Source organism: Onychostoma macrolepis, chromosome 21, assembly GCF_012432095.1.
Source record: "Onychostoma macrolepis isolate SWU-2019 chromosome 21, ASM1243209v1, whole genome shotgun sequence".
Taxonomy (NCBI): Eukaryota; Metazoa; Chordata; class Actinopteri; order Cypriniformes; family Cyprinidae; genus Onychostoma; species Onychostoma macrolepis.
In genome coordinates, this window is record NC_081175.1 from 2,536,201 (window position 1) to 2,557,109 (window position 20,909).

Genomic DNA, 20,909 nt, shown 5'->3' on the forward strand with positions numbered 1-20,909 from the left:
CGGTGAGAAGATAATGGGCCAGAGCGCCGACTCTACAAAACACTTCTGGCTGACAGACGGCTTTTTCTCTCTGGGCCGATCTCGGCTGAAAGCTGTTGTCGTGCGGCAGGTCCACACTGGTGTAGTTGTGTGTATCTACCTTGGCCCGAGCTGGTTTTGTCTCCGGCGGCCGCTGCTGGAATGAAGATAAGCCGCTGAGAGAGAGATTTGGCGGTTAATCCTGAGGAGATTTCGCGGACACAGTTCTCAAGAGGAATACTTAAGCTGCAAAAGGTAAGTTAAGTTATTTAATGATCAATCTAGTGTTGTTTGATATTTAAATGCCACGAAGAGTATAGTTTTTAGATGGTTTCTGTTAGGTTTGCGATGATAATAGCGTCAGAAAAACCGTTCGGTCCTGGATATATTGAGTGTTGATGAGTAACGTTAGGCCTAACTGTCAGGCGCGGTCTCTTTAGGAAAACAATATGCAATTTTTTAATATGAAAACCGATGAGCTGTATCCAGTGCACGATAATGTAAGGTAATTAAGTTTTAATGAGTTAAATTCTATTTTGTTTGCTAGAATTCATTCGATTCGTCTTTTTCAACGAGTGATTGCTATTGAATCATAGGAGTCGAGCTGCGCTGGAGGCGCCATAAACATCATACGAGTGACTCTCTGATTCGATTCACTTAACCATTCAAATGAGTCATTTGTTTGTGAATCAAACTGAGCACGCTGTTGTAGCATTACACCTGCTAAGATAATTCAATATGTGCAATCTGAATTTAATAATAATATTTATTTTGTGGTAACACTGCCGTTTGGGCAGCTCTGACAGAGATAAACACTATAGATACGTAAGAGAAAGCTGTATAATGTAAGTGCATCATCATTTGTTCCTGAATGGAGGCCTAATCTGTCTGCTGCACTTGAGCAGGTTCAGTTTTTAGAGTGAATGAAAACTTTTGAAGCATAGATATGCCATGTAATGTGATTAAAATCATACTTATTTTACTGTGGTGGGGATTATTATGAGCAAACAAATTTAAAAGTTTAATCTGAACACTATATATATGTAATCTGACATTTATTTATTTTATTTTTTTACAGAAATTCTGATCTGCTGCATGAACATTCATCAAACATATAAGGTGTGAATTCTGGCTCTGGTCCTAATGATTGTAAAAAGCTGTAATGCTCAAGATTAAATAATTACCTTACAATATATATTTGTACATATTTCAAGGCTGCAATTTGGAAAAAACCTTCAAGCTAATGCTGCTGAAATGGAGGTCAAGGGGACTATGAAGAGGTGGCTCCAGCTGATCAAAAGGGTGGACTTCAGGAGGCAGACACACTCTGTGAGTTTAAAAGACCATCTCTTTAACCTTCAATACACATGACACACTATCACATTTCTATCATTCAAATCTCTTAAAGGATTTGTATGCTGCACCAATTAGGGTAAGCAGCAACACTTCCTATAATTTCTAATGTACATGTTAATTTTTAAGAAGAATGACATCATTGCTTATATTAGTTGCTTATATACTGTCTCACCCTTATCCTAGGTTACAGTAATCAGCTGATCCAGTCGGTATCCAGACCAGGTGGTGGACCTGCACCCAGGAACAACCACAACACATCCCTGACTGTCAGCGGAGACCATGTCAGCTAGATGACAGATCCCTGTGAAGACCTCATTGATGGCCCCAGCACAGATCCTCAGCAAAGACTACGAGAACCAGACAAGCCCTCTGCGCAGACCCTTTTTACCAGCTTCACCTGCTGACGTGATATTACTTCATGCAGAAGAAGTTGGATGAAATATTCTGAATGATATCAATCCACAATCTGACTTGTGATGCAGCCTGGAATAATCACATCACGTTCATTCGTTTGGCCAGACGAGACTGTTTCTGACTGAGCCGGGTCTTGTTTGGGTTTGGGTTCCTTGTCACTGTTGCATTTTGTCTTGCTTAGATGAAGACACCTAATATTCAGCAATATTATTGACTTGTCTGCACTGACACCATTTGATAAGAACTGAACTGAATTATGACACAAAATGTTTTATATATGAAGAGTTTATTTGCAAAAACGGATATCTCCGTTTTTAAATATTTTTAAAAATCATGTTTTTTGTTGTCATGTTTTTGTTTTATTGTGTTAGTTAGCTAGTATTTATTAGTTATTCTTTACCTAATCAAAACAACCTGAATGCAGTTTGACTGAGATTAATTGGAATGCACAATGAAAAGACATGATTTTTTAAAATAGTTAAAAACGAAGTTATCTGTTTCTGCAAATGAACTCTTCATTTATATATATATATATGCAGTAAATATAATTTACTTGTTACTTTGTGGTTTAAAAAGTGTGAATGTTTATACTGTAGTGCATTTGTTCATATATATTTAAAGCATTTGGTAATTTTATAATTAAAGCCTTTTAATGTTTTTAAATGGTTGTATTTGTGTTTCACTGCTGAATTACATTTAGCAGTTTCTGGGCCACATTCGGCCCGGGGACCAAGCCGAGTCTCAGCCAGATCTGGCTTAAAGTGTCTGGGCCAGACCTGGGCCACATAAAATAATAGAAGTCACTCTACAGGATGTGGGCCACATCTGGGCCGGAGGAAATTGTTTGAGTCTGTTTTCAGTGTGTGTGCCAGTTTTGGGCCGGGGACCCAGCCAGAACTGGGCCAGAAGTGAAGCAAGGTTGTGGCCCAGAGGTGGGCCAGACAAATTTTGCTATCTGGGTAAGTGAAGCTGAAGCTTATTAAAAAAAGTAAATAAAAAAGAATTGCAATGACAAATATACTTCAATACAATGATTAATTGCAATTAATCGCATACAAAATAAGTTTTGTTTGCATGATATATGTGTGTTCTGTGTATATTTATTATGTACATAAATACACACATACAGTGTGTATTTTGAAAATATTTACATGTATTTACAGGTCTATATTAATATAATTTATGTTATAAATAAATATATTTAATATATAAACATAACCAAGTTTTCTGAAACATATACATGCATGCTTGTGTATTTATATATATATATATATTGCTGTACACCCAAAGCACTTTACAATCATGGGGGTCTCTCCTCAACCACCACCATGTATATATACACACAGCACACATACATACATTATGTAAACAAAACTTTTATTTTGGATGCGATTAATCATTTGACAGCACTAGTAATAATTAAGACATTTAATACAATGCTTGCAAAAGTTTAACAAAAATTCAGTCCTCTATTAAATCTGCATGTCCTTGCAAAGAACTGATTAGACATTTAGAAACAGCATATTAATGTTTGACATTTATTTGGACTGGAAAGCATTTGACAGGAAGCGAAGCAGGAGAGAGAAGGACAGAACTGGCAAAGGACTCAAACTCGGGTAGCACAACTGTGCCACGTGGTGTGCTCCCCACGCAGCTATCAGCAGGATATTTATTTTCTTTTTTTGTCATTTAGAGTAACTGTGCGTTACAGTTTCAAGCCTGCTTTTGCTGCTCCTATTACTGCTGCTGCTACTGTTGTTGCTGCTCGCCCTGCTGCTGCTGCTGCTGCTGCTGCTACTGCTCCTGCTCCTCCTACTACTGTTCCTGCTCCTACTACTACTGCTCCCCCTCCTATTACTTCTAGTGCTGTTCTTCCATAACGTTTTGCTCTTTGTTTCTGAGCCTCCCATTCAATTTTTTCCTGAGCTTTTCTATACATCTCGTTAGTGTAGTGCTGTCCTCCATTCTCCTTCACCATCTTCTCAATCTTCTCCAGCAGTTCAGTGACCTGAGAGTGCTTCTTCATGTCTTCATTATTGAATAAATGAGATCTGTCACCACACATATTAACAAGAGCCTTGAGATCATTATTTTCACTGATATAATCATCTAATGTTTTTCCCTTCAGCTGATCTCCTCTAGTGAACAGAATGATTGTGTATCGAGAAGCTTCTTCTCCAAAGTTCTCCTGAATCCATTTCACTGTGTCTTTCTCTTCATTTGTGTATCTCATGTCCAGTCTCATGACCAGCAGAAATACATGAGGACCAGGAGCAGACATGTAGACGCACTTCACTATTTCAGCTTTCAGGTTTTCTTTACTCATGGACGTATCAAACAGTCCTGGAGTGTCGATCACTGAGATGTTTCTACCCTCCACTGTTGTCAGATGTTTTTGACACTGATTAGTAATAGACTTAGATGACATACCAGTCTTAAACACAAAGTTGTCGATGATGGTGTTTCCTGCTGAACTCTTTCCTGTTCCAGTTTTACCCAACAGCACAATCCTGAGATCTGATAAAGAGAGAGGAATTTAAGATGTTATTTACACTTCGAAAAATAATAACTTTGCATTTGCCTTTGCTCACTATGGGGCACACTTTCCGGGGGCCTTAAGATGATTTAAAATGACTAAAACGACAGAACAAAAATATATAAAATAAGTTAATTATTATTGTTTTAAATGAAAATAAGTAACAATATTTTCAACATAATTTACCCCTCAATAAGGTTTTTTTTTTTTCTTTTTCTTTCATGGAAGAACCCCATCGTTTTGAAAAACTTGTATATAGGGTACAACGGGGCTAAAGGTGTCCCGGGGTAAAAGGTGCCTTTGATATTATTTTCATCTAAACCACTAGATGGCACAAAAACACGGTGTAGCACTTTCCAAAACATCCCTTTTCAAGATGCACGTGTATATTTGTCTGATGTTTGACGCGATCGCGCGCAGTAGCGCGAAGTTGATTCTGTGCTTACTTGATCTAATATTTTATGTTTTTTTAAATGTTGTAGATTTAACTAACAAATGAGAATCGCTAAAATTAATGCATATATTTTGAGACAAAGGTCTTCTTTATGATTTTCAGTTTTGTTTAAGATAATTAAAGCAACCCGTGCTGTTGGGGCTAAAGGCGCACAGTAATTAACATGATAATTAATAGATGGCTGACTTTTCCATTTGTTAAGTTGACATGGTTGGATTCAGATGGTAAATATCATATATTATGTTGGGTGTCCAAGGAGGAGATCACCATGTTTAGAATGAAACCATCATATTTAAAAACACGACATTAATCATATCATATAATTTGTTGTTACTACTGTAAATATACACTGCCCGTCCAAAAAAAAAAAACCTTACCACCTGGATTTAACTAAGCAAATAGTAAAGAGCCTCCCATTGGAATATTACTGCATGGATGATTATGTTTCAGCTGGCAACAAGTTATTTAACCCTAACTGATGCAGTGAGTAGCTTCTCATTTCTTAAACAACCATGTTGGAAGACACATCCTGTGGTCGTGGAAAAGATGTTAATCTGTTTCAGAACGGTCAAATTATTGGCATGCATCAAGCAAAGAAAGGATCTAAGGAGATTGCTGAAACTACTAAAAATGGGTTAAGAACTGTCCAACACATTATTAAAAACTGGAAGGATAGTAGGGAACCATCATCTTCGAGGAAGAAATGTGGTCGGAAAAAAATCTTGAATGATCGTGAAATCAAATCGTAAAAAAACAACAGTAGAATTCATGGCTATGTTTAATAGTGAAAGTAAGAGCATTTCCACACGCACAATGCGAAGGGAACTCAAGGGATTGGGACTAAACAGCTGTGTAGCCTTAAGAAAACCACTTAGTGAGGCTATTCGGAAAAAAAAGGCTTCAATTTGCTAGGGAGCATAAAGATTGGACTCTGGAGCAATGGAAAAAGGTCATGTGGTCTGATGAGTCCAGATTTACCCTGTTCCAAAGCGATGCACCCATCATGTCTAGTGCCTACCGTACAAGCCTGTGGGGGCAGTGCTATGATCTGGGGTTGCTGCAATTGGTCAGGTCTAGGTTCATCAACGTTATGTGCCCAATAACATGCCCAGTATGCTTGGGCATATTCCAAGATGACAATGCCAGTATTCATCGGGCTCAAATTGTGAAAGAGTGGTTCAGGGAGCATGAGACATCATTTTCACACATGGATTGGCCACCACAGAGTCCAGACCTTAACCCCATTGAGAATCTTTGGGATGTGCTGAAGAAGACTTTGTGCAGCGGTCCGACTCTCCCATCAATACAAGATCTTGGCGAAAAATTAATACAACTCTGGATGGGAATAAATGTTGTGACATTGCAGAAGCTTATCGAAATGATGCCACGGCGAATGCGTGCCGTAATCAAAGCTAAAGGCGGTCCAAAGAAATATTAGAGTGTGTGACTTTTTTTTTTGGACGGGCAGTGTATATTCAATTATTATTGGATCTCTTTCAATACTTTCAAAATCTTTACTTATTAAAATGATTTTGTTTCTGTATTTTTAAAACATTTTTATATTAACATTTTAATGACAGTATATTTATTGAACAAAAATGTATTATTTTATTTTTCAAAATAAGCAGAAAATAGTACAAACTTTGCTAAAGTGATTGTTTTGAACAAGTATTAACTTAGACAATATTTTAAAAAACATTAGTTTAGCTGAAGTATTTGTATTAATACTGTGTGCCTTTTATCCAGTGTGTGGGGTAAAAGGCCCCTCTTGACACCTCATACATTTATAAGACTTTTAAACAAAATAAACAACTTGAATGATTTGTTTTCACACAAAAACTGTTGCTCCATTAATGTTCAATACATACAACGTATCAGGTGCTGGTCATATAATTAGAATATCATCAAAAAGTTGATTTATTTCACTAATTCCATTCAAAAAGAGAAACTTGTATATTATATTCGTTCATTACGCACAGACTGATATATTTCAAATGTTTATTTCTTTTAATTTTGATGATTATAACTGACAACTAAGGAAAATCCCAAATTCAGTATCTCAGAAAATTAGAATATTACTTAAGACCAATACAAAGAAAGGATTTTTAGAAATCTTGGCCAACTGAAAAGTATGAACATGAAAAGTATGAGCATGTACAGCACTCAATACTTAGTTGGGGCTCCTTTTGCCTGAATTACTGCAGCAATGCGGCGTGGCATGGAGTCGATCAGTCTGTGGCACTGCTCAGGTGTTATGAGAGCCCAGGTTGCTCTGATAGTGGCCTTCAGCTCTTCTGCATTGTTGGGTCTGGCATAAATCGCATCTTCCTCTTCATAATACCCCATAGATTTTCTATGGGGTTAAGGTCAGGCGAGTTTGCTGGCCAATTAAGAACAGGGATACCATGGTCCTTAAACCAGATACTGGTTGCTTTGGCACTGTGTGCAGGTGCCAAGTCCTGTTGGAAAATGAAATCTGCATCTCCATAAAGTTGGTCAGCAGCAGGAAGCATGAAGTGCTCTAAAACTTCCTGGTATACGGCTGTGTTGACCTTGGACCTCAGAAAACACAGTGGACCAACACCAACAGATGACATGGCACCCCAAACCATCACTGACTGTGGAAACTTTACACTGGACCTCAAGCAACGTGGATTGTGATCAAGACTCTGGGACCCTGATTTACAAAAGAATTGCTAAATTTACTCTCATCAGAGAACATAACTTTGGACCACTCAGCAGCAGTCCAGTCCTTTTTGTCTTTATCCCAGGCGAGACGCTTCTGACGCTGTCTGTTGTTCAAGAGTGGCTTGACACAAGGAATGCGACAGCTGAAACCCATGTCTTGCATACGTCTGTGCGTAGTGGTTCTTGAAGCACTGACTCCAGCTGCAGTCCACTCTTTGTGAATCTCCCCCACATTTTTGAATGGGTTTTGTTTCACAATCCTCTCCAGGGTGCAGTTATCCCTATTGCTTGTACACTTTTTTCTACCACATCTTTTCCTTCCCTTCGCCTCTCTATTAATGTGCTTGGACACAGAGCTCTGTGAACAGCCAGCCTCTTTTGCAATGACCTTTTGCGTCTTGCCCTCCTTGTGCAACGTGTCAATGGTCGTCTTTTGGACAACTGTCAAGTCAGCAGTCTTCCCCATGATTGTGTAGCCTACAGAACTAGACTGAGAGACCATTTAAAGGCCTTTGCAGGTGTTTTGAGTTAATTAGCCGATTAGCGTGTGGCACCAGGTGTCTTCAATATTGAACCTTTTCACAATATTCTAGTTTTCTGAGATACTGAATTTGGGATTTTCCTTAGTTGTCAGTTATAATCATCAAAATTAAAAGAAATAAACATTTGAAATATATCAGTCTGTGTGTAATGAATGAATATAATATACAAGTTTTACTTTTTGAATGGAATTAGTGAAATAAATCAACTTTTTGATGATATTCTAATTATATGACCAGCACCTGTATTTTTTCTGAAATTATACATTTTAGGCACAGTGAATAGCACATTTAGCCCTGTTGTACCCTACTGTATGAGGTCACCTAATTTTAAAAGTGTAATATCTACAACTGGAAAAGTCATGGAAATTATATACCATGGTAATGGTACACCAGGATAGTCCATTGCCAGGTGTTGGGTGGTTCTTTGCCTACATAGCGTGTTTATGTTTGCCTCCAATTAATGCACACCAAGTCATAGATTATCACTTACATACATATATCATTTAACTTTTTACTTGAAATCTCTCAGAATTAAACGGAACAAAAAAAAATGGCTTAATATTTACCGGCCTTTGTATGCAAACTTTCTCTAGCAATCTCTTGTATCAGTCTTTCCATCTGTTTCTGGTCTGCAGCCTCCTTCTCATTGCTGTAGTTTTGTCCTCCATTGTTCTTAACCATTTCATCAATACTCTTTAAGAGCATTGTGATCTGGTAGGGATCACATTCATTTTTGCTGTTTATCACATGAAATCTTCTTTCAAAGTAGTTCAGCAGCTCTGCAATATTTTCACTCTCAATGAATTCAACCCATTCTCTTCTGGAGACTTTTTCTCTTCCAATAAACAGCACCGTTGTAAACTTCATGGCTCGTGCTCCAAAGACCTTCTGAATTTGCTCCTTAATGTTCCTCTGCTCCTCTCTGAAGGTCTCCAGGTTGATGACGAGCAGGAACATGTGAGGACCAGGACGAGAGAGATGCAAACTCTTCATCATCTGCTCCTGCAGCTCTTCATCAGTCAGTTGAGTGTTGAAGAATCCTGGCGTGTCGATGATGGAGATGTTTCTGTCTTCTACTCTCCCTCTCTGCATCTCACTCTCTCTGGTTCCGCTCTCTTTAAATGCCTCTCGACCCAGTATTGCATTTGCTGTTGCACTCTTTCCAGCTCCACAGACTCCTAATAACACAATCCTCAGATCCTGTGAATCAGGTGTTTCATCAGACTCTGTGAAAGAGAACATGTCACTTTAATTAGCTATTCTGGTGTCCATACCCTCCTCCTGAGGTGAAATCTAATGTTTTTAAAAGTATAATATAACCCCTTTAAAGTACAAGTGCTTTGTATTCTAAATGATTCTAAGTCTTTCGAAGTTATTAAATATTCCAAAGTCTAGTAAACTATTATTCAGTGAAAATTTCCACATTTCTCCTTTTGTGTTCCACAGAAGAAAGAATATTAACAACATGAGAAAGTCAACAACACCAGGTTGAGTAAATGAACTGTCCTCAGTTGAATTGTTACAGTTTCAAACTGAGTTTTAGAGTTCCCTTATAGTTTAGAAAACGAATCTTATTAAAATAAATTAACAAATAATTCAATAATTGCAGAAACATCTTTATCGGTGGCACCTCATGACATTTAAAAAAAATACAGGATTCTGTAAACATGGTGTTTGCGTTTAAATGCTGGTGACAAAATAGGACAATAAAGTAGTAAAAGACAAACCAAATGTATTTAAAATAATGCAGACTGATGAATTCAGTAAAAACAGCAGAACAGGCTGAACCAATTAGAGAACTGCTTTCTTGTTGTTTTGTATTATTGAGTTCCTTAACAACAGCTGAGCAACAGAAACCTGATCTGTCTCTTCATGCAAATACAAACAGACCAGGTCCATTTGCATAAACACAGGTGATGCTACAGTCATTTTCAAAAGACATTTTTTAATGCATTAGCAGATAATAGCCTCTATTTATATGCTTTTAAAGGAATAAGTTTGTAACCTGACCAACTAGAAATATTACTTTCTATTTAATTATTTAAAATTCAGTAATTTAACAGAAACTAAGAGTACATTTAAGATACTTTACTTTGGACAAAATGAGATCCATTTCTGGCCAGTTGAGGAACATGAGTTTGTAACGCTCTGCCGCAATAAGGCAGGCTACACAAATAAAACTATCCGGCTCTCTCTTTAACTATTGTAGTCAACGGAATGTAGGTAAGATGAGAAAACAAACAAAATAATAAATGCCAACCCGGAGTGTATTTTACAAGAAGATGCAAGACAAAATATATACATATGCAGGGCTGTACTGGTAATCTGGCATTTTCCCGGTGGGCCGACGCACTGAAGGGGCCGACAGAATTTTTTGTTGTTGTTGTTGCCGCCAAGGACCATTACGAGCAGCCAGTGGCCCGTTGGTTTGTCTCCTGTATTGACAGCGTAAGCCACCCAATCACAACGCGCTATAGACGGAGCCATGAAGTGTTTTGCTCCGCCTATATAAAGAACGCTTCACCCCCAACTTCTTCCTCGTCGGCTTTTCCTACATTATCACAGCAGCTTTATCAAGAACAGGCTTGCTCTGCGGTGAGTGATGCGGTTTAAAGAGCCAGTCAGGAGGAGGAGAGGAGTTGAATCGGTAAAGTGCTTGATTCGGATTCGCAACGGAGTCAGGCATCTATCCTGTGTGCGCGCGCCATTAGTGCAGAATACACAAACACTTTTTAATAAAACGTAAATTCGTCCACAAGCGATTTTCTGGCCAAGTCATGTCAAGTGTGTTCATAGAGGTTTCCATGGGCCAATGCGAATAAATCTAGATTTAAATTCGGAAAGACACGATATTGTCAGACCTGACGTTTTTTTATCATCCAAAACAACTGGATGCAATGATACATATCTACACTACCAGTCAAAAGTTATTGAACAGTAAGATTTTGAATGTTTTTTTTAAAGAATTCTCTTCTGCTCACCAAGCCTGCATTCATTTTATCCAAAAATACAGCAAAAGCAGTAATATTGTGAAATAGTTTTACTAATATATTTTAAAACGTAATTTATTTCTGTGATCAAAGCTGAAGTTTCAGCATCATTACTCCAGTCTTCAGTGTCACCTGATCCTTCAGAAATCATTCTAATATGCTGATTTACTGCTCAAGAAATATTTATTATTATTAATGGATTCTTTGATGAACAGAAAGATATAACGATCAGCATTTATCTGAAATAAAGCTTTTGTAAGATTAATACACCTTTGAAAAGATTGGAGTCAGTATAATTTTTGTTTTGTTTTTTGGGAAAGAAATTATGGAAATTAATACTTTTATTTAGCAAGGATGCTTTAAATTGATCAAAAATGACGATAAAGACAAAAGATTTCTATTTCAGATAAATGCTGTTCTTCTGAACTTTCTATTCATCAAAGAAACATTATACTCAGCTGTTTTCAACATAATAATAAATGTATTTTGAGCAGCAAATCAGAATATTAGAATGATTTCTGAAGAATCATGTGACACTGAAGACTGGAGTAATGATGCTGAAAATTCAGCTTTGATCACAGGAATAAATTACATTTTAAAATATATTCAAATAGAAAACAGTTATTTTAAATAGTAAAAATATTTCACAATATTACTGTTTTTGCTGTATTCAGACTTGGTTAGCAGAAGAGACTTCTTTCCAAAAAAAAAAAAAGGAAAATCTTACTGTTCAAAAACTTTTGAATGGTAGTGTATATCATATTACATATATATATATATATATATATATAGTGGTGGGCCACCAGGACCAAAAAATGCCAGGGCCGATTTTTTGTCCCAGTCCAGCCCTGTACATATGTACAAGTATGCATGGGTGTAAATGTCCATAAAAGTCCAATGGAGGTGGGTGGGTGGGTGTGTGTGTGTGTGTGTGTGTGTGTGTGTGTATATGTTTCGGTCTCACCGGTGATACTTTGTTAGTCCGGGAGCACGTTAAGGAACAGCGCTGTTCTGTGACGAAGTCCAAGGCAAAATAATCCCACCGAACTGGTTATTTCCACAAGGTAAAACTCTGTGTCACAGTCCCAAACAGCGGGAAGTTGAATAGGCGATCGATCGCTGTATTTCCAATTGAGCACGAAGAACGTCACTGTCGAACGACCCTCAACCGGCTTCTTTTATCAGAAGTGTGGAATCAGATGATCAGGATGACGTCACGGGATTCCCCTTTCACGTCGCGAGCGAACTCTCGCGAGAAGAAAACAGAGGACACAACACTCGACCGGGCAATACAAACAAAGGGACCACGATAACAGCTGTGATACATCAATAATCAAATTAACATATCGTCAACAGCATTATAAATCTCTCCCTCTTATGTGGCCATGCTACATAGATCCCCCATTGGCTTGGCTCATCCTCATCCTGTGCTTCACCTCATCCGCCATAACGTTCTGTCTCTCCATCAGGGAATACGCAGCCTGATCCGGTGAAGGTGGTCGGTGGATTAGGCGTTCCAGTGGTCCCAGCACTTGCCTACCCAGCATGATCTCTGCAGGTGTCTTCCCTGTGCTTTCCTGCTGGGCGGTGTTAATGGCATATCGGAATTCTGGTAGCCACTGGTCCCAGGTTTGATGTTGTGTTCCCACGTAGGCAGCAATCATTGTTTTTACAGTCCGGTTAACTCTTTCTGTTAAGTTTGCTTGTGGATGGTAGCTTGTGGTAAGTCTCTGCACACAACCCCATGTCTTGCACAGATCGCCCAGAATGCTGGAGGTGAACTGGGGACCCCTGTCGGACACCAGGTACTTAGGGACTCCCCAACGAGTAAAAACCTCCTCCCGGAGAATCTTCACTATTTTCTGGGTCTTAGAATCCCTAAGAGGAAACATCTCCACCCACTTTGTGTAATAATCAACAGTTACCAGTAGGTAAGTGTTCTGTTTCTTACTGGTGGGGAATGGTCCCATTAGATCAATACCCAGTGTGTGTCCAGGCTCAGTGATCTGTGAACTTTGTAAAAGTCCGGATGGTTTTGTATTGCTGGGTTTGTATTTCTGGCATACCTCACAGCTTTTGATGTATTGCCACACATCACTCCTGACCGACGGCCACCATGCCACCTCTAGGATTTTCAGCAGTGTTTTGAGCTGTCCAAGATGGCCTCCTAGGGGATTATCATGGTAATAGTGCATGAAGTCAGTTCTCAGTGTCTGTGGTACCACCAGCTGATATTTTTCTCCTCTATTTTTCAAAGGAACTTTGCGGTACCACACCCCTTGGTGGTCTTCAAAATGATGGGCTGTTCTTTGACAGAACGAGGTTGGATGCCAGACTGCAGGTGAGTGATGGTATTATCCATACCTTGAGCTTTAGCAATTTCTTCCAATGAATAAGGTAAGGTAGACGAGTGATGAGAAGTTACGGAGAGACATGGGACAGCATGACTAGGTGGCTCGCATAGCCTGGACAATGCATCTGGACCCATGTTGAGGCCTGTGATGGACCTGAAAGTTGAATTGTTGTAGTCTGAGAGTCCAGCGGGTGAGGCGTGAGGAGGTTTTGGGGCAGTTGAAGGCCCAAGCGAGTGCAGCATGATCTGTAAAGACATCAAACGGCCTCCCCTCCAGGTAATGCCTCCACTTTTCAACAGCCCAAACCACAGCTAGACATTCTTTTTCCGACGTACTATAATTTCTTTCTGCCCCTGTTAAAGTCCTTGAAGCATACGCCACCACTTTTTCTCCTTCCACAGAATGTTGAGTGAGGATAGCCCCCAGTCCTACATCGCTCGCATCTGTGTGCACTTGGAACGCTTTGTTGAGGTCTGGTTGGATGAGCACAGGTGATTTTTGCAGTGCTTGTTTAAGTGCGTTCATGCTACCTTGACATTCTGGAGTCCACTCCCACTTAACTCCTTTCTTTTTAAGGTGATTCAATGGAGCAGCTAGGTCAGCAAAGTGGGGTATGAATTTATGATATCACCCTGCCAAGCCCAGAAATCTTTGCAGCACTTTAAGGTCTTGCGGTGGGGGGAACTCTGCAACAGCCTTGGTCTTTTCCCTGTCTATCTCCACACCCCTCCCAGATACTATATGGCCGAGGAACTTGAGCTGAGGTTTGAAGTGGCATTTCTTCATATTCAAAGTCAGGTTTGCCTGGGTGAGTTTATGGAAGACAGTGTTGAGATGTTGAATGTGCTGCTCTAATGTCTTTGAATAGATGATGATATCGTCGATGTAGACGAAACAGAACTTCCCCCTCAAATCCGTGCAGTTCCTGTACTGCAGCAGACCGCAAGACCCTACAACGGACAGTGAACACCGCTGCAAGGATCATCGGTGCCCCTCTCCCCTCCATCCTGGATATTTTCCTCACACGATGCTCCAGCAAAGCCAATAGTATCGTGAAGGACTCCACACACCCCTTCCACAGTCTCTTCCAGCTCCTACCATCAGGAAGACGGTACCGGAGCATCAGAGCCCGCTCTGCCAGACTGCTCAACAGCTTTTTCCCCCAGGCTGTGAGAGCCCTGCACTCAAATCACCCCGCCCCTCTCTGAACCCCCATACAAACCCCCTACCTCCTGTAACATGTAACGTGCAATTCGAAGTGTGCTACACACAGGTGAATGGGCCTGTACAAACCACCTGTAGTAGCACACTCTCCTCCTCTATGCGCACTAGTCACTTTTCACACACACTGCTGTGTGTACACAAATCCCACAAAAAGAACTCCGTAATATATGTATGTTTACATGCTCATGCACTACAATTCATCCTGCACTGTTCCCCAGCCAGCTGCTTGAACTCAATGTTTCTCCTTGCACATGTACAGTACTTATCTGAAGCATTCGTATAGTTTGTATAGTTTGTATTTTTTAGTTTGTATAGGTACTTTTTTATAGATAGTATATTTATAGTCAAAATCTATCAGTAGGATAGTTGTGTATAGGTTTATATTGTCTTACTCCATTGTTGTATGCCTGTATTTATGTAGCACCGTGGTCCTGTGAGGCACGACATTTCGTTCCACTGTATGCCCCCGCATGTAGCGGAATGACAATAAAGCTCAACTTGACTTGAAATCCACCAGAACTCTCTCCATCAAACGTTGGAATGTGGCGGCGGAGTTTCTGAGACCATAAGGCATAGACTTGAATTGAAATAGCCCTTTGGTGGTAATAAAAGCGGTTTTCTCTTTACTTGCCTGTTCCATCTCCAACTGCCAATATCCAGACTGCAGATCCAATGCACTGAACCAGGAGGCGCCTTCCAGGGATTCTAGAATGTCATGAATCAGAGGCATTGGGTAAGCGTCAGGAACGGTCTTGCGGTTTAACTTTCTGTAATCCACACAGAACCTGTACGAGCCATCAGTTTTTGGGACCAGGACCACAGGTGAAGACCACGGCGAGAAGGAGGGCTCAATGATGTTGTCTTGCATCATCTGGTCGACTTGTTCCTCGATGATCTGTTTTTTTAGGGGTGAAACTCTGTATGCGCGGGATTTAAAAGGTATGTCATCCGTCAATGTGATCTTGTGTTGTACAACTGATGTCTTACCCAGGATGCTTGAAGTGGTGCGTGGCCAGGTGGAAATCAACCTCAGCAACTCTTCCTGATTGTCAGAGTCCCACTGTGTACTCTCATGGGTGAAGGACACGAGATCGGGAAGTTGGCCAGTTGGTGGTAAGGCGTAGTATAGATTCACCTCCGCAGCTGTCAGTGAAGCTTGCCCCAAGGGTGTAGTCCAACCTGCTGTAACCTGTGAGCGCATGAAAGGGTAATAGGTGTATCCTTTTCCAGATCTTAAGCCATACCTGCCTTGGCCGACTTCCAATACCGCTCCAGTGGCATTCAGAAAGTCCAACCCAGCAATAAGGGGAAAGGCAAGGTGAGAGTTTTTCAGGATATATGTATCCACCGTGCATTTTTGATCATGCCAGTGATACTGTAATTTTCGCAGGTCTCTGGACTGGTGAATTGTTCCATCTGCCATTATGAATCTCTGTGGGGCAGAGTTAATGACTGGTGGATCCCCAGTCTTCAGCTGTTTCCACATACTTTCCTGCATCAAGCTGTAAGAGCTTCCTGTGTCCAACACTGCCTTAATCTCTTGCCCACTCACCTTCACAGGAACTATGAGGAGAGAATTGACTGGATGTGGTTGTGCCAGGGTCATTCCAGCCAGGTTTTTGCTGTAGGTTCGCTCTGCAGGTTTCTTGGTCTTCTCTTTGCTACCTTGAGTACCGACCTTTTGCCAATAGTCCTTCGCTCCCATGCAATCCCTTTCCACCATTGACCCGACCTTCACCAGCTGCTCTACTGTGTTCACTGTTCCGCGTAGACATCCGGCAACCCTAGGGTTGATGTTGTTCAGGATCCGGCTGACCAGCTCTTCCTCAGAGATCTCCGGCTTCCATTTTAGACAGAGAGCCCGGTAATCATAGGCAAAGTCCCTCAGGCGTTGTCGCGGCTGCTGGACCAACGTCCTCAGCTTCTCCTCTACTTCAGAGAGGTAATCGTCTGAAAGAAAAGCCGCCATGAATGCCTTTTTGAAGGACTGCCAATCTGTTACCTTAGCCTTCTCTGCTTTCCACCAGCTCAGAGCGGGTCCCCTCAGGACGGTACTCGGAGTACCGATGAGCTCGACACTGGGGAGAGGCCTGATCTCCAGAAAGTTCTCACACTGCTCAAAAAAAGTTGAGCACTTCTGCAGTCTCGCAGGAGTCACCAAAAGAGGGGAACTCTAGGCGGATGGGAGGACGAGCACAAAATGAGGACGAGCCAGCCACAACTGAGGAGGTAAGCACATTAGGTGGGTGAGTATGCACCGGGGGAGTTATATTATAAGTAATATTTTGAGCTGAGTGAATAGGACCTTTCTGTTTTGCATTGACCGGCCTAGGAGTCTGTGGACAATATACTGGAGAAATGTGGGAGGAAGATGGTGAGTAGGCCTGTAATCTGGAGAGTGTGGGAGTACTGGTAAGTCGTAACTTTTTCATTTGACTTTCCCATTTAGCATCTCTCCTCAAAAAACAATCAGTTACAGCCCCTTCCAATTTTTCCAATGATTTTAGGAAATAATCCTCCAACCCCGCCAAGCTCGTGTCCACAGCCTGCCTGAAACTGGTCTCCCGGTTAACTGTACTGTCTATTGACTGTTTGAAATCATGTTCTATACGCTGTAGTTTTTGATTGAGGGCCAATAAATCCCCCTTAACTTGTGCTATGTCTGCCTGCATTGTTTGTATCACTTCCCCACTAAAACTACTGCTCCCATCATCATCATCATCATCATCATCATCATCATCGGACTGATCAGAGTCAGAAATGTACAATGAGCTTATCATAGATGTTATTTCAGCAGTAGGATTGCGCCGGGTGACAAAGGTACCTGCTGAAAAATCCACATCAGGTTGTTCAACAGTCTCTTGTTCATTTACAGGTGAACTTAAATTTTCTGTGTTTACAGTATTACCATCAGTAACTGCATCATGACTTGGTACATCCATTCTGATTATTACCCATTGTGTGTGTGTGTATGTTTCGGTCTCACCGGTGATACTTTGTTAGTCCGGGAGCACGTTAAGGAACAGCGCTGTTCTGTGACGAAGTCCAAGGCAAAATAATCCCACCGAACCGGTTATTTCCACAAGGTAAAACTCTGTGTCACAGTCCCAAACAGCGGGAAGTTGAATAGGCGATCGATCGCTGTATTTCCAATTGAGCACGAAGAACGTCACTGTCGAACGACCCTCAACCGGCTTCTTTTATCAGAAGTGTGGAATCAGATGATCAGGATGACGTCACGGGATTCCCCTTTCACGTCGCGAGCGAACTCTCGCGAGAAGAAAACAGAGGACACAACACTCGACCGGGCAATACAAACAAAGGGACCACGATAACAGCTGTGATACATCAATAATCAAATTAACATATCGTCAACAGCATTATAAATCGCTCCCTCTTATGTGGCCAAGTTCAGTTATTTCCTTGTTTTTGTTTCTGATCGTTATGCTTAAAATTACTGTGCCTTTCTCAAGAATAAATGAATGAATAAATAAATTAAATAAATAAATAAAACGTGTGTTTATTTAATGTTATTACATCCACATTAGCTACGTAATGCATTTACTATGTATTTTAGTATAGTATAGTAACGTTGTTAGAGCACTTAGTTGGACTGAATGGCACAGCTTAGTCATGATTGTAAATATTTGACACGTATGTTTGTTATACTGTGTATTAAAATGCATATACCCTTATGTTGTTATCATATGGTAATATTACAAATGGCCTACTATTTAATTAATGTACAAGTGAAGCCAAGATGATTCAGGAGTTTATCACTGCTTTCATTAACCCACAGTATAATATAGGTGAATCATTCTAAACAAATTAATTAAAATTAAAATAAAATCCAATTTAAGTTAAATAAATAAATGAATAAACTGGCCTTTACATATTGATGCCATTATTGTTTTAAATATTTCTGTTGTTGTAGTGTGCTGAGATTGTTAACCTTACTGATCTTCCATTACAGCATAACAAAATGAACAACGGAGAAAGAAAGGAGCGCTTCACTCAGAGCTAGTTTTTACTTTTTAAAAACAAGGGGAAAGGGCAGTAGAAAGGAGGGTGGGGTGCAAAATGTCTCGCGTTTTTTAAACGTTTAACTTGTTTTAATTTAGTTGCCGTTCTAAAACTTCTGCGCCGTGTTTCTTTTTTTATTGTGCCTTGAAGGCAATGTTCATCTCTAGAATAACAGAATAACACTGGAAAATCAGCAGCGAACAGAAACTAGTCCAATACGGACATAGGCCTAGTTCTACACACAAAATATCTGCAAAATTTTGCATGTAAGTTTAATGAAATCATATCTTTTAACTGACCTGAATGTTCATTTGCTAATTTTCTATGTATGTCTTCCATACTTTGGCCGCTTCTGTACATTTTCTCTCTCTCTCTCTCTCCTTGTTGTGGCCTTGCAGTGAAATATACAACGTGATAATGTCTACTTTCACTTTGACTTTTAACGGAATGGGTGGAGTGACAAGAAGACACGTCACCAGTGTATGTTGGCTCGTGAGAGGGTTTTATGCTATATAAAATATTCGAAGTCACTTTGTATGTTTTTGTAAGCTATTCTGCCATGTACAGTATGAGAGCCAGGTGTATTTTGAAGGCCCCATGTGACTGCGCTTACTAATAGAGAATACAGCTGATTCAGCAGGCCATGCAATTGCATATGTCATTGACCATACTTTTCACAATTGATTATTAGTGTTCCTAACACTTGTTTTCATTGTAGAAAATCACCTGCTAGTCTGTTTTTCAAAAGATGAATTCTCTAATCTACCACTTTCCAGGTGCCAAAGGTTGCAGAGGCATATACATTTTAGGGTTTAATGAGTTTTACACACATTATCTATTTCCACACTATCTCATCCTGTAGCATCACCCTTCACTGGTACTTTCTTCGTGGTGATCAGAGAAAGGGCTTCGAATCTAGAATTAATGGTAGACTACAAGAATTTCCAGATTTCAAAAGTCACACATGCGTAATTTAAGTTAATAGAGTTAATAGAGGGTTTTTTGCATGAGGTGTGCATTAGAGAGATAGTAGTATGCTTTGTGTCCAAATTTTTGATTTATTGCCCCCTCATAAAGATAAGACCCCCCACCCCTCCCACCCACCCAAACTGGACACCTGTTTGTCCGCCCCCACCCATCTAAATGAGCATCTGTTTTTACTGTCCAGTGATCCTAAGGTATTTATGAATGTTTTGGGAACCGTGTTTTTGTGTGGGCCATTGAAGACTATTATGTGTTTAAACTTTAAATTGTGAAACTGTGTTAAACGGGATAAAGGGAAGTTTTTATTAGAGTTTTTCACGCACACATATCAACAAAAACATCAAACATATACGTAAAATGAGCAACGACTTGCTAGCGTTGTTCTAACGAACTCTAACTAGTTTAAAAACGTTTTAAGTTAAATAAAAAGAAGTGTACGTGTTTGTTTATTTAAAACAAACAAAACACCTTAGTTAAAACAATAGCATAACATTACAAGCTAAATAATGTCGACTCATCTTCTAAAACAAAAAAAGCATACTTTACAACGTTCTATCATTACAGATTAAAAGGTAGCTTTTCTCACAAGTTACAGCAAATAGCTCTGACTTATCTTACCCGTCTTCTAAAACAGAAAAAAGCATCAGACACGTTCGTTATGTAAGCTACTCGTCAAAATCTTGTTACAAGTTAGGAAATAAAAGAAAGAGAAAAAATAACTGCGATGTAAAATAAAGAAAGAAAGAAAAAAAGAAAAAGAGCAGACTCCGTCAGATAACCGCACACTAGCGCGTCAAAACTCAGAATGCGTTTACGCCGGTGAATCCAGACCACGCCTTCCGCCACCCCCTAACAGCGTGAGGAGAGACCGACGCAAAGACTTAAAAGAATTAAAGTAATGTTTTAACATTAGAACGAACGTTATTTTTAATAAATCTTTAGTATTTCTTAATTAATGAAACAATTCGGCACTCATCCTAAAGCTTTTCATTTTAAAATTAGGTTAGTCTAGTTTTGACCTTTTAAACAAACAGTAGGCCTACCTAACCCGCAGGGAAATGGTGCTTATTTTATTTACTTTAGTTTAGTTATTTACTCTTCTATTTTTGTCAAGTTTAAGACTTCTGACGTGTTATATAACCCAGACTTTTTTCACTTTTAAAAATTTGTTTTTTATTTTTTTCTTATAAAAATCGCCTCTAAGCCGCAGGAAAAGGTTGTCTGTCTTGTTTTATTTTATTTTAGTAGTGTAATGCCTTTATTTACTCTTGATTTTTGTCAATCTTTAAACTTTCTAGCCTGCTATAACGGTTCAAACGCATACGC

At 39.8% G+C, this 20,909-nt stretch overlaps 1 protein-coding gene and 1 long non-coding RNA gene across 3 annotated transcripts; one reads left to right on the top strand and one right to left on the bottom strand.

The window, feature by feature from the left end:
• Window positions 1-502: 502 nt before the first annotated feature.
• On the top strand, window positions 503-2,419 carry LOC131529123 (uncharacterized). The gene is made up of 3 exons (XR_009268008.1): window positions 503-1,137; window positions 1,233-1,347; window positions 1,565-2,419. It is a non-coding gene; the product is annotated as an uncharacterized LOC131529123 (long non-coding RNA).
• Window positions 2,420-3,297: 878 nt separating this feature from the next.
• LOC131528950 (GTPase IMAP family member 6-like) lies at window positions 3,298-19,030 on the bottom strand. Of its 2 annotated transcripts, none has more exons than XM_058758427.1 (3): window positions 18,899-19,030; window positions 8,575-9,234; window positions 3,298-4,305 (listed from the first exon to the last, which is right to left on the bottom strand). In XM_058758427.1, the coding sequence occupies exons 1-3, from the start codon at window positions 18,957-18,959 to the stop codon at window positions 3,494-3,496; spliced, it is 1,533 nt and encodes a 510-aa protein (XP_058614410.1). In that variant the 5' UTR covers window positions 18,960-19,030; the 3' UTR covers window positions 3,298-3,493. The 2 variants fall into 2 exon arrangements, with proteins under 2 accessions (XP_058614410.1, XP_058614411.1); XM_058758428.1 differs by having other exon boundaries at window positions 8,575-9,208; window positions 18,899-18,990.
• Window positions 19,031-20,909: the final 1,879 nt, after the last annotated feature.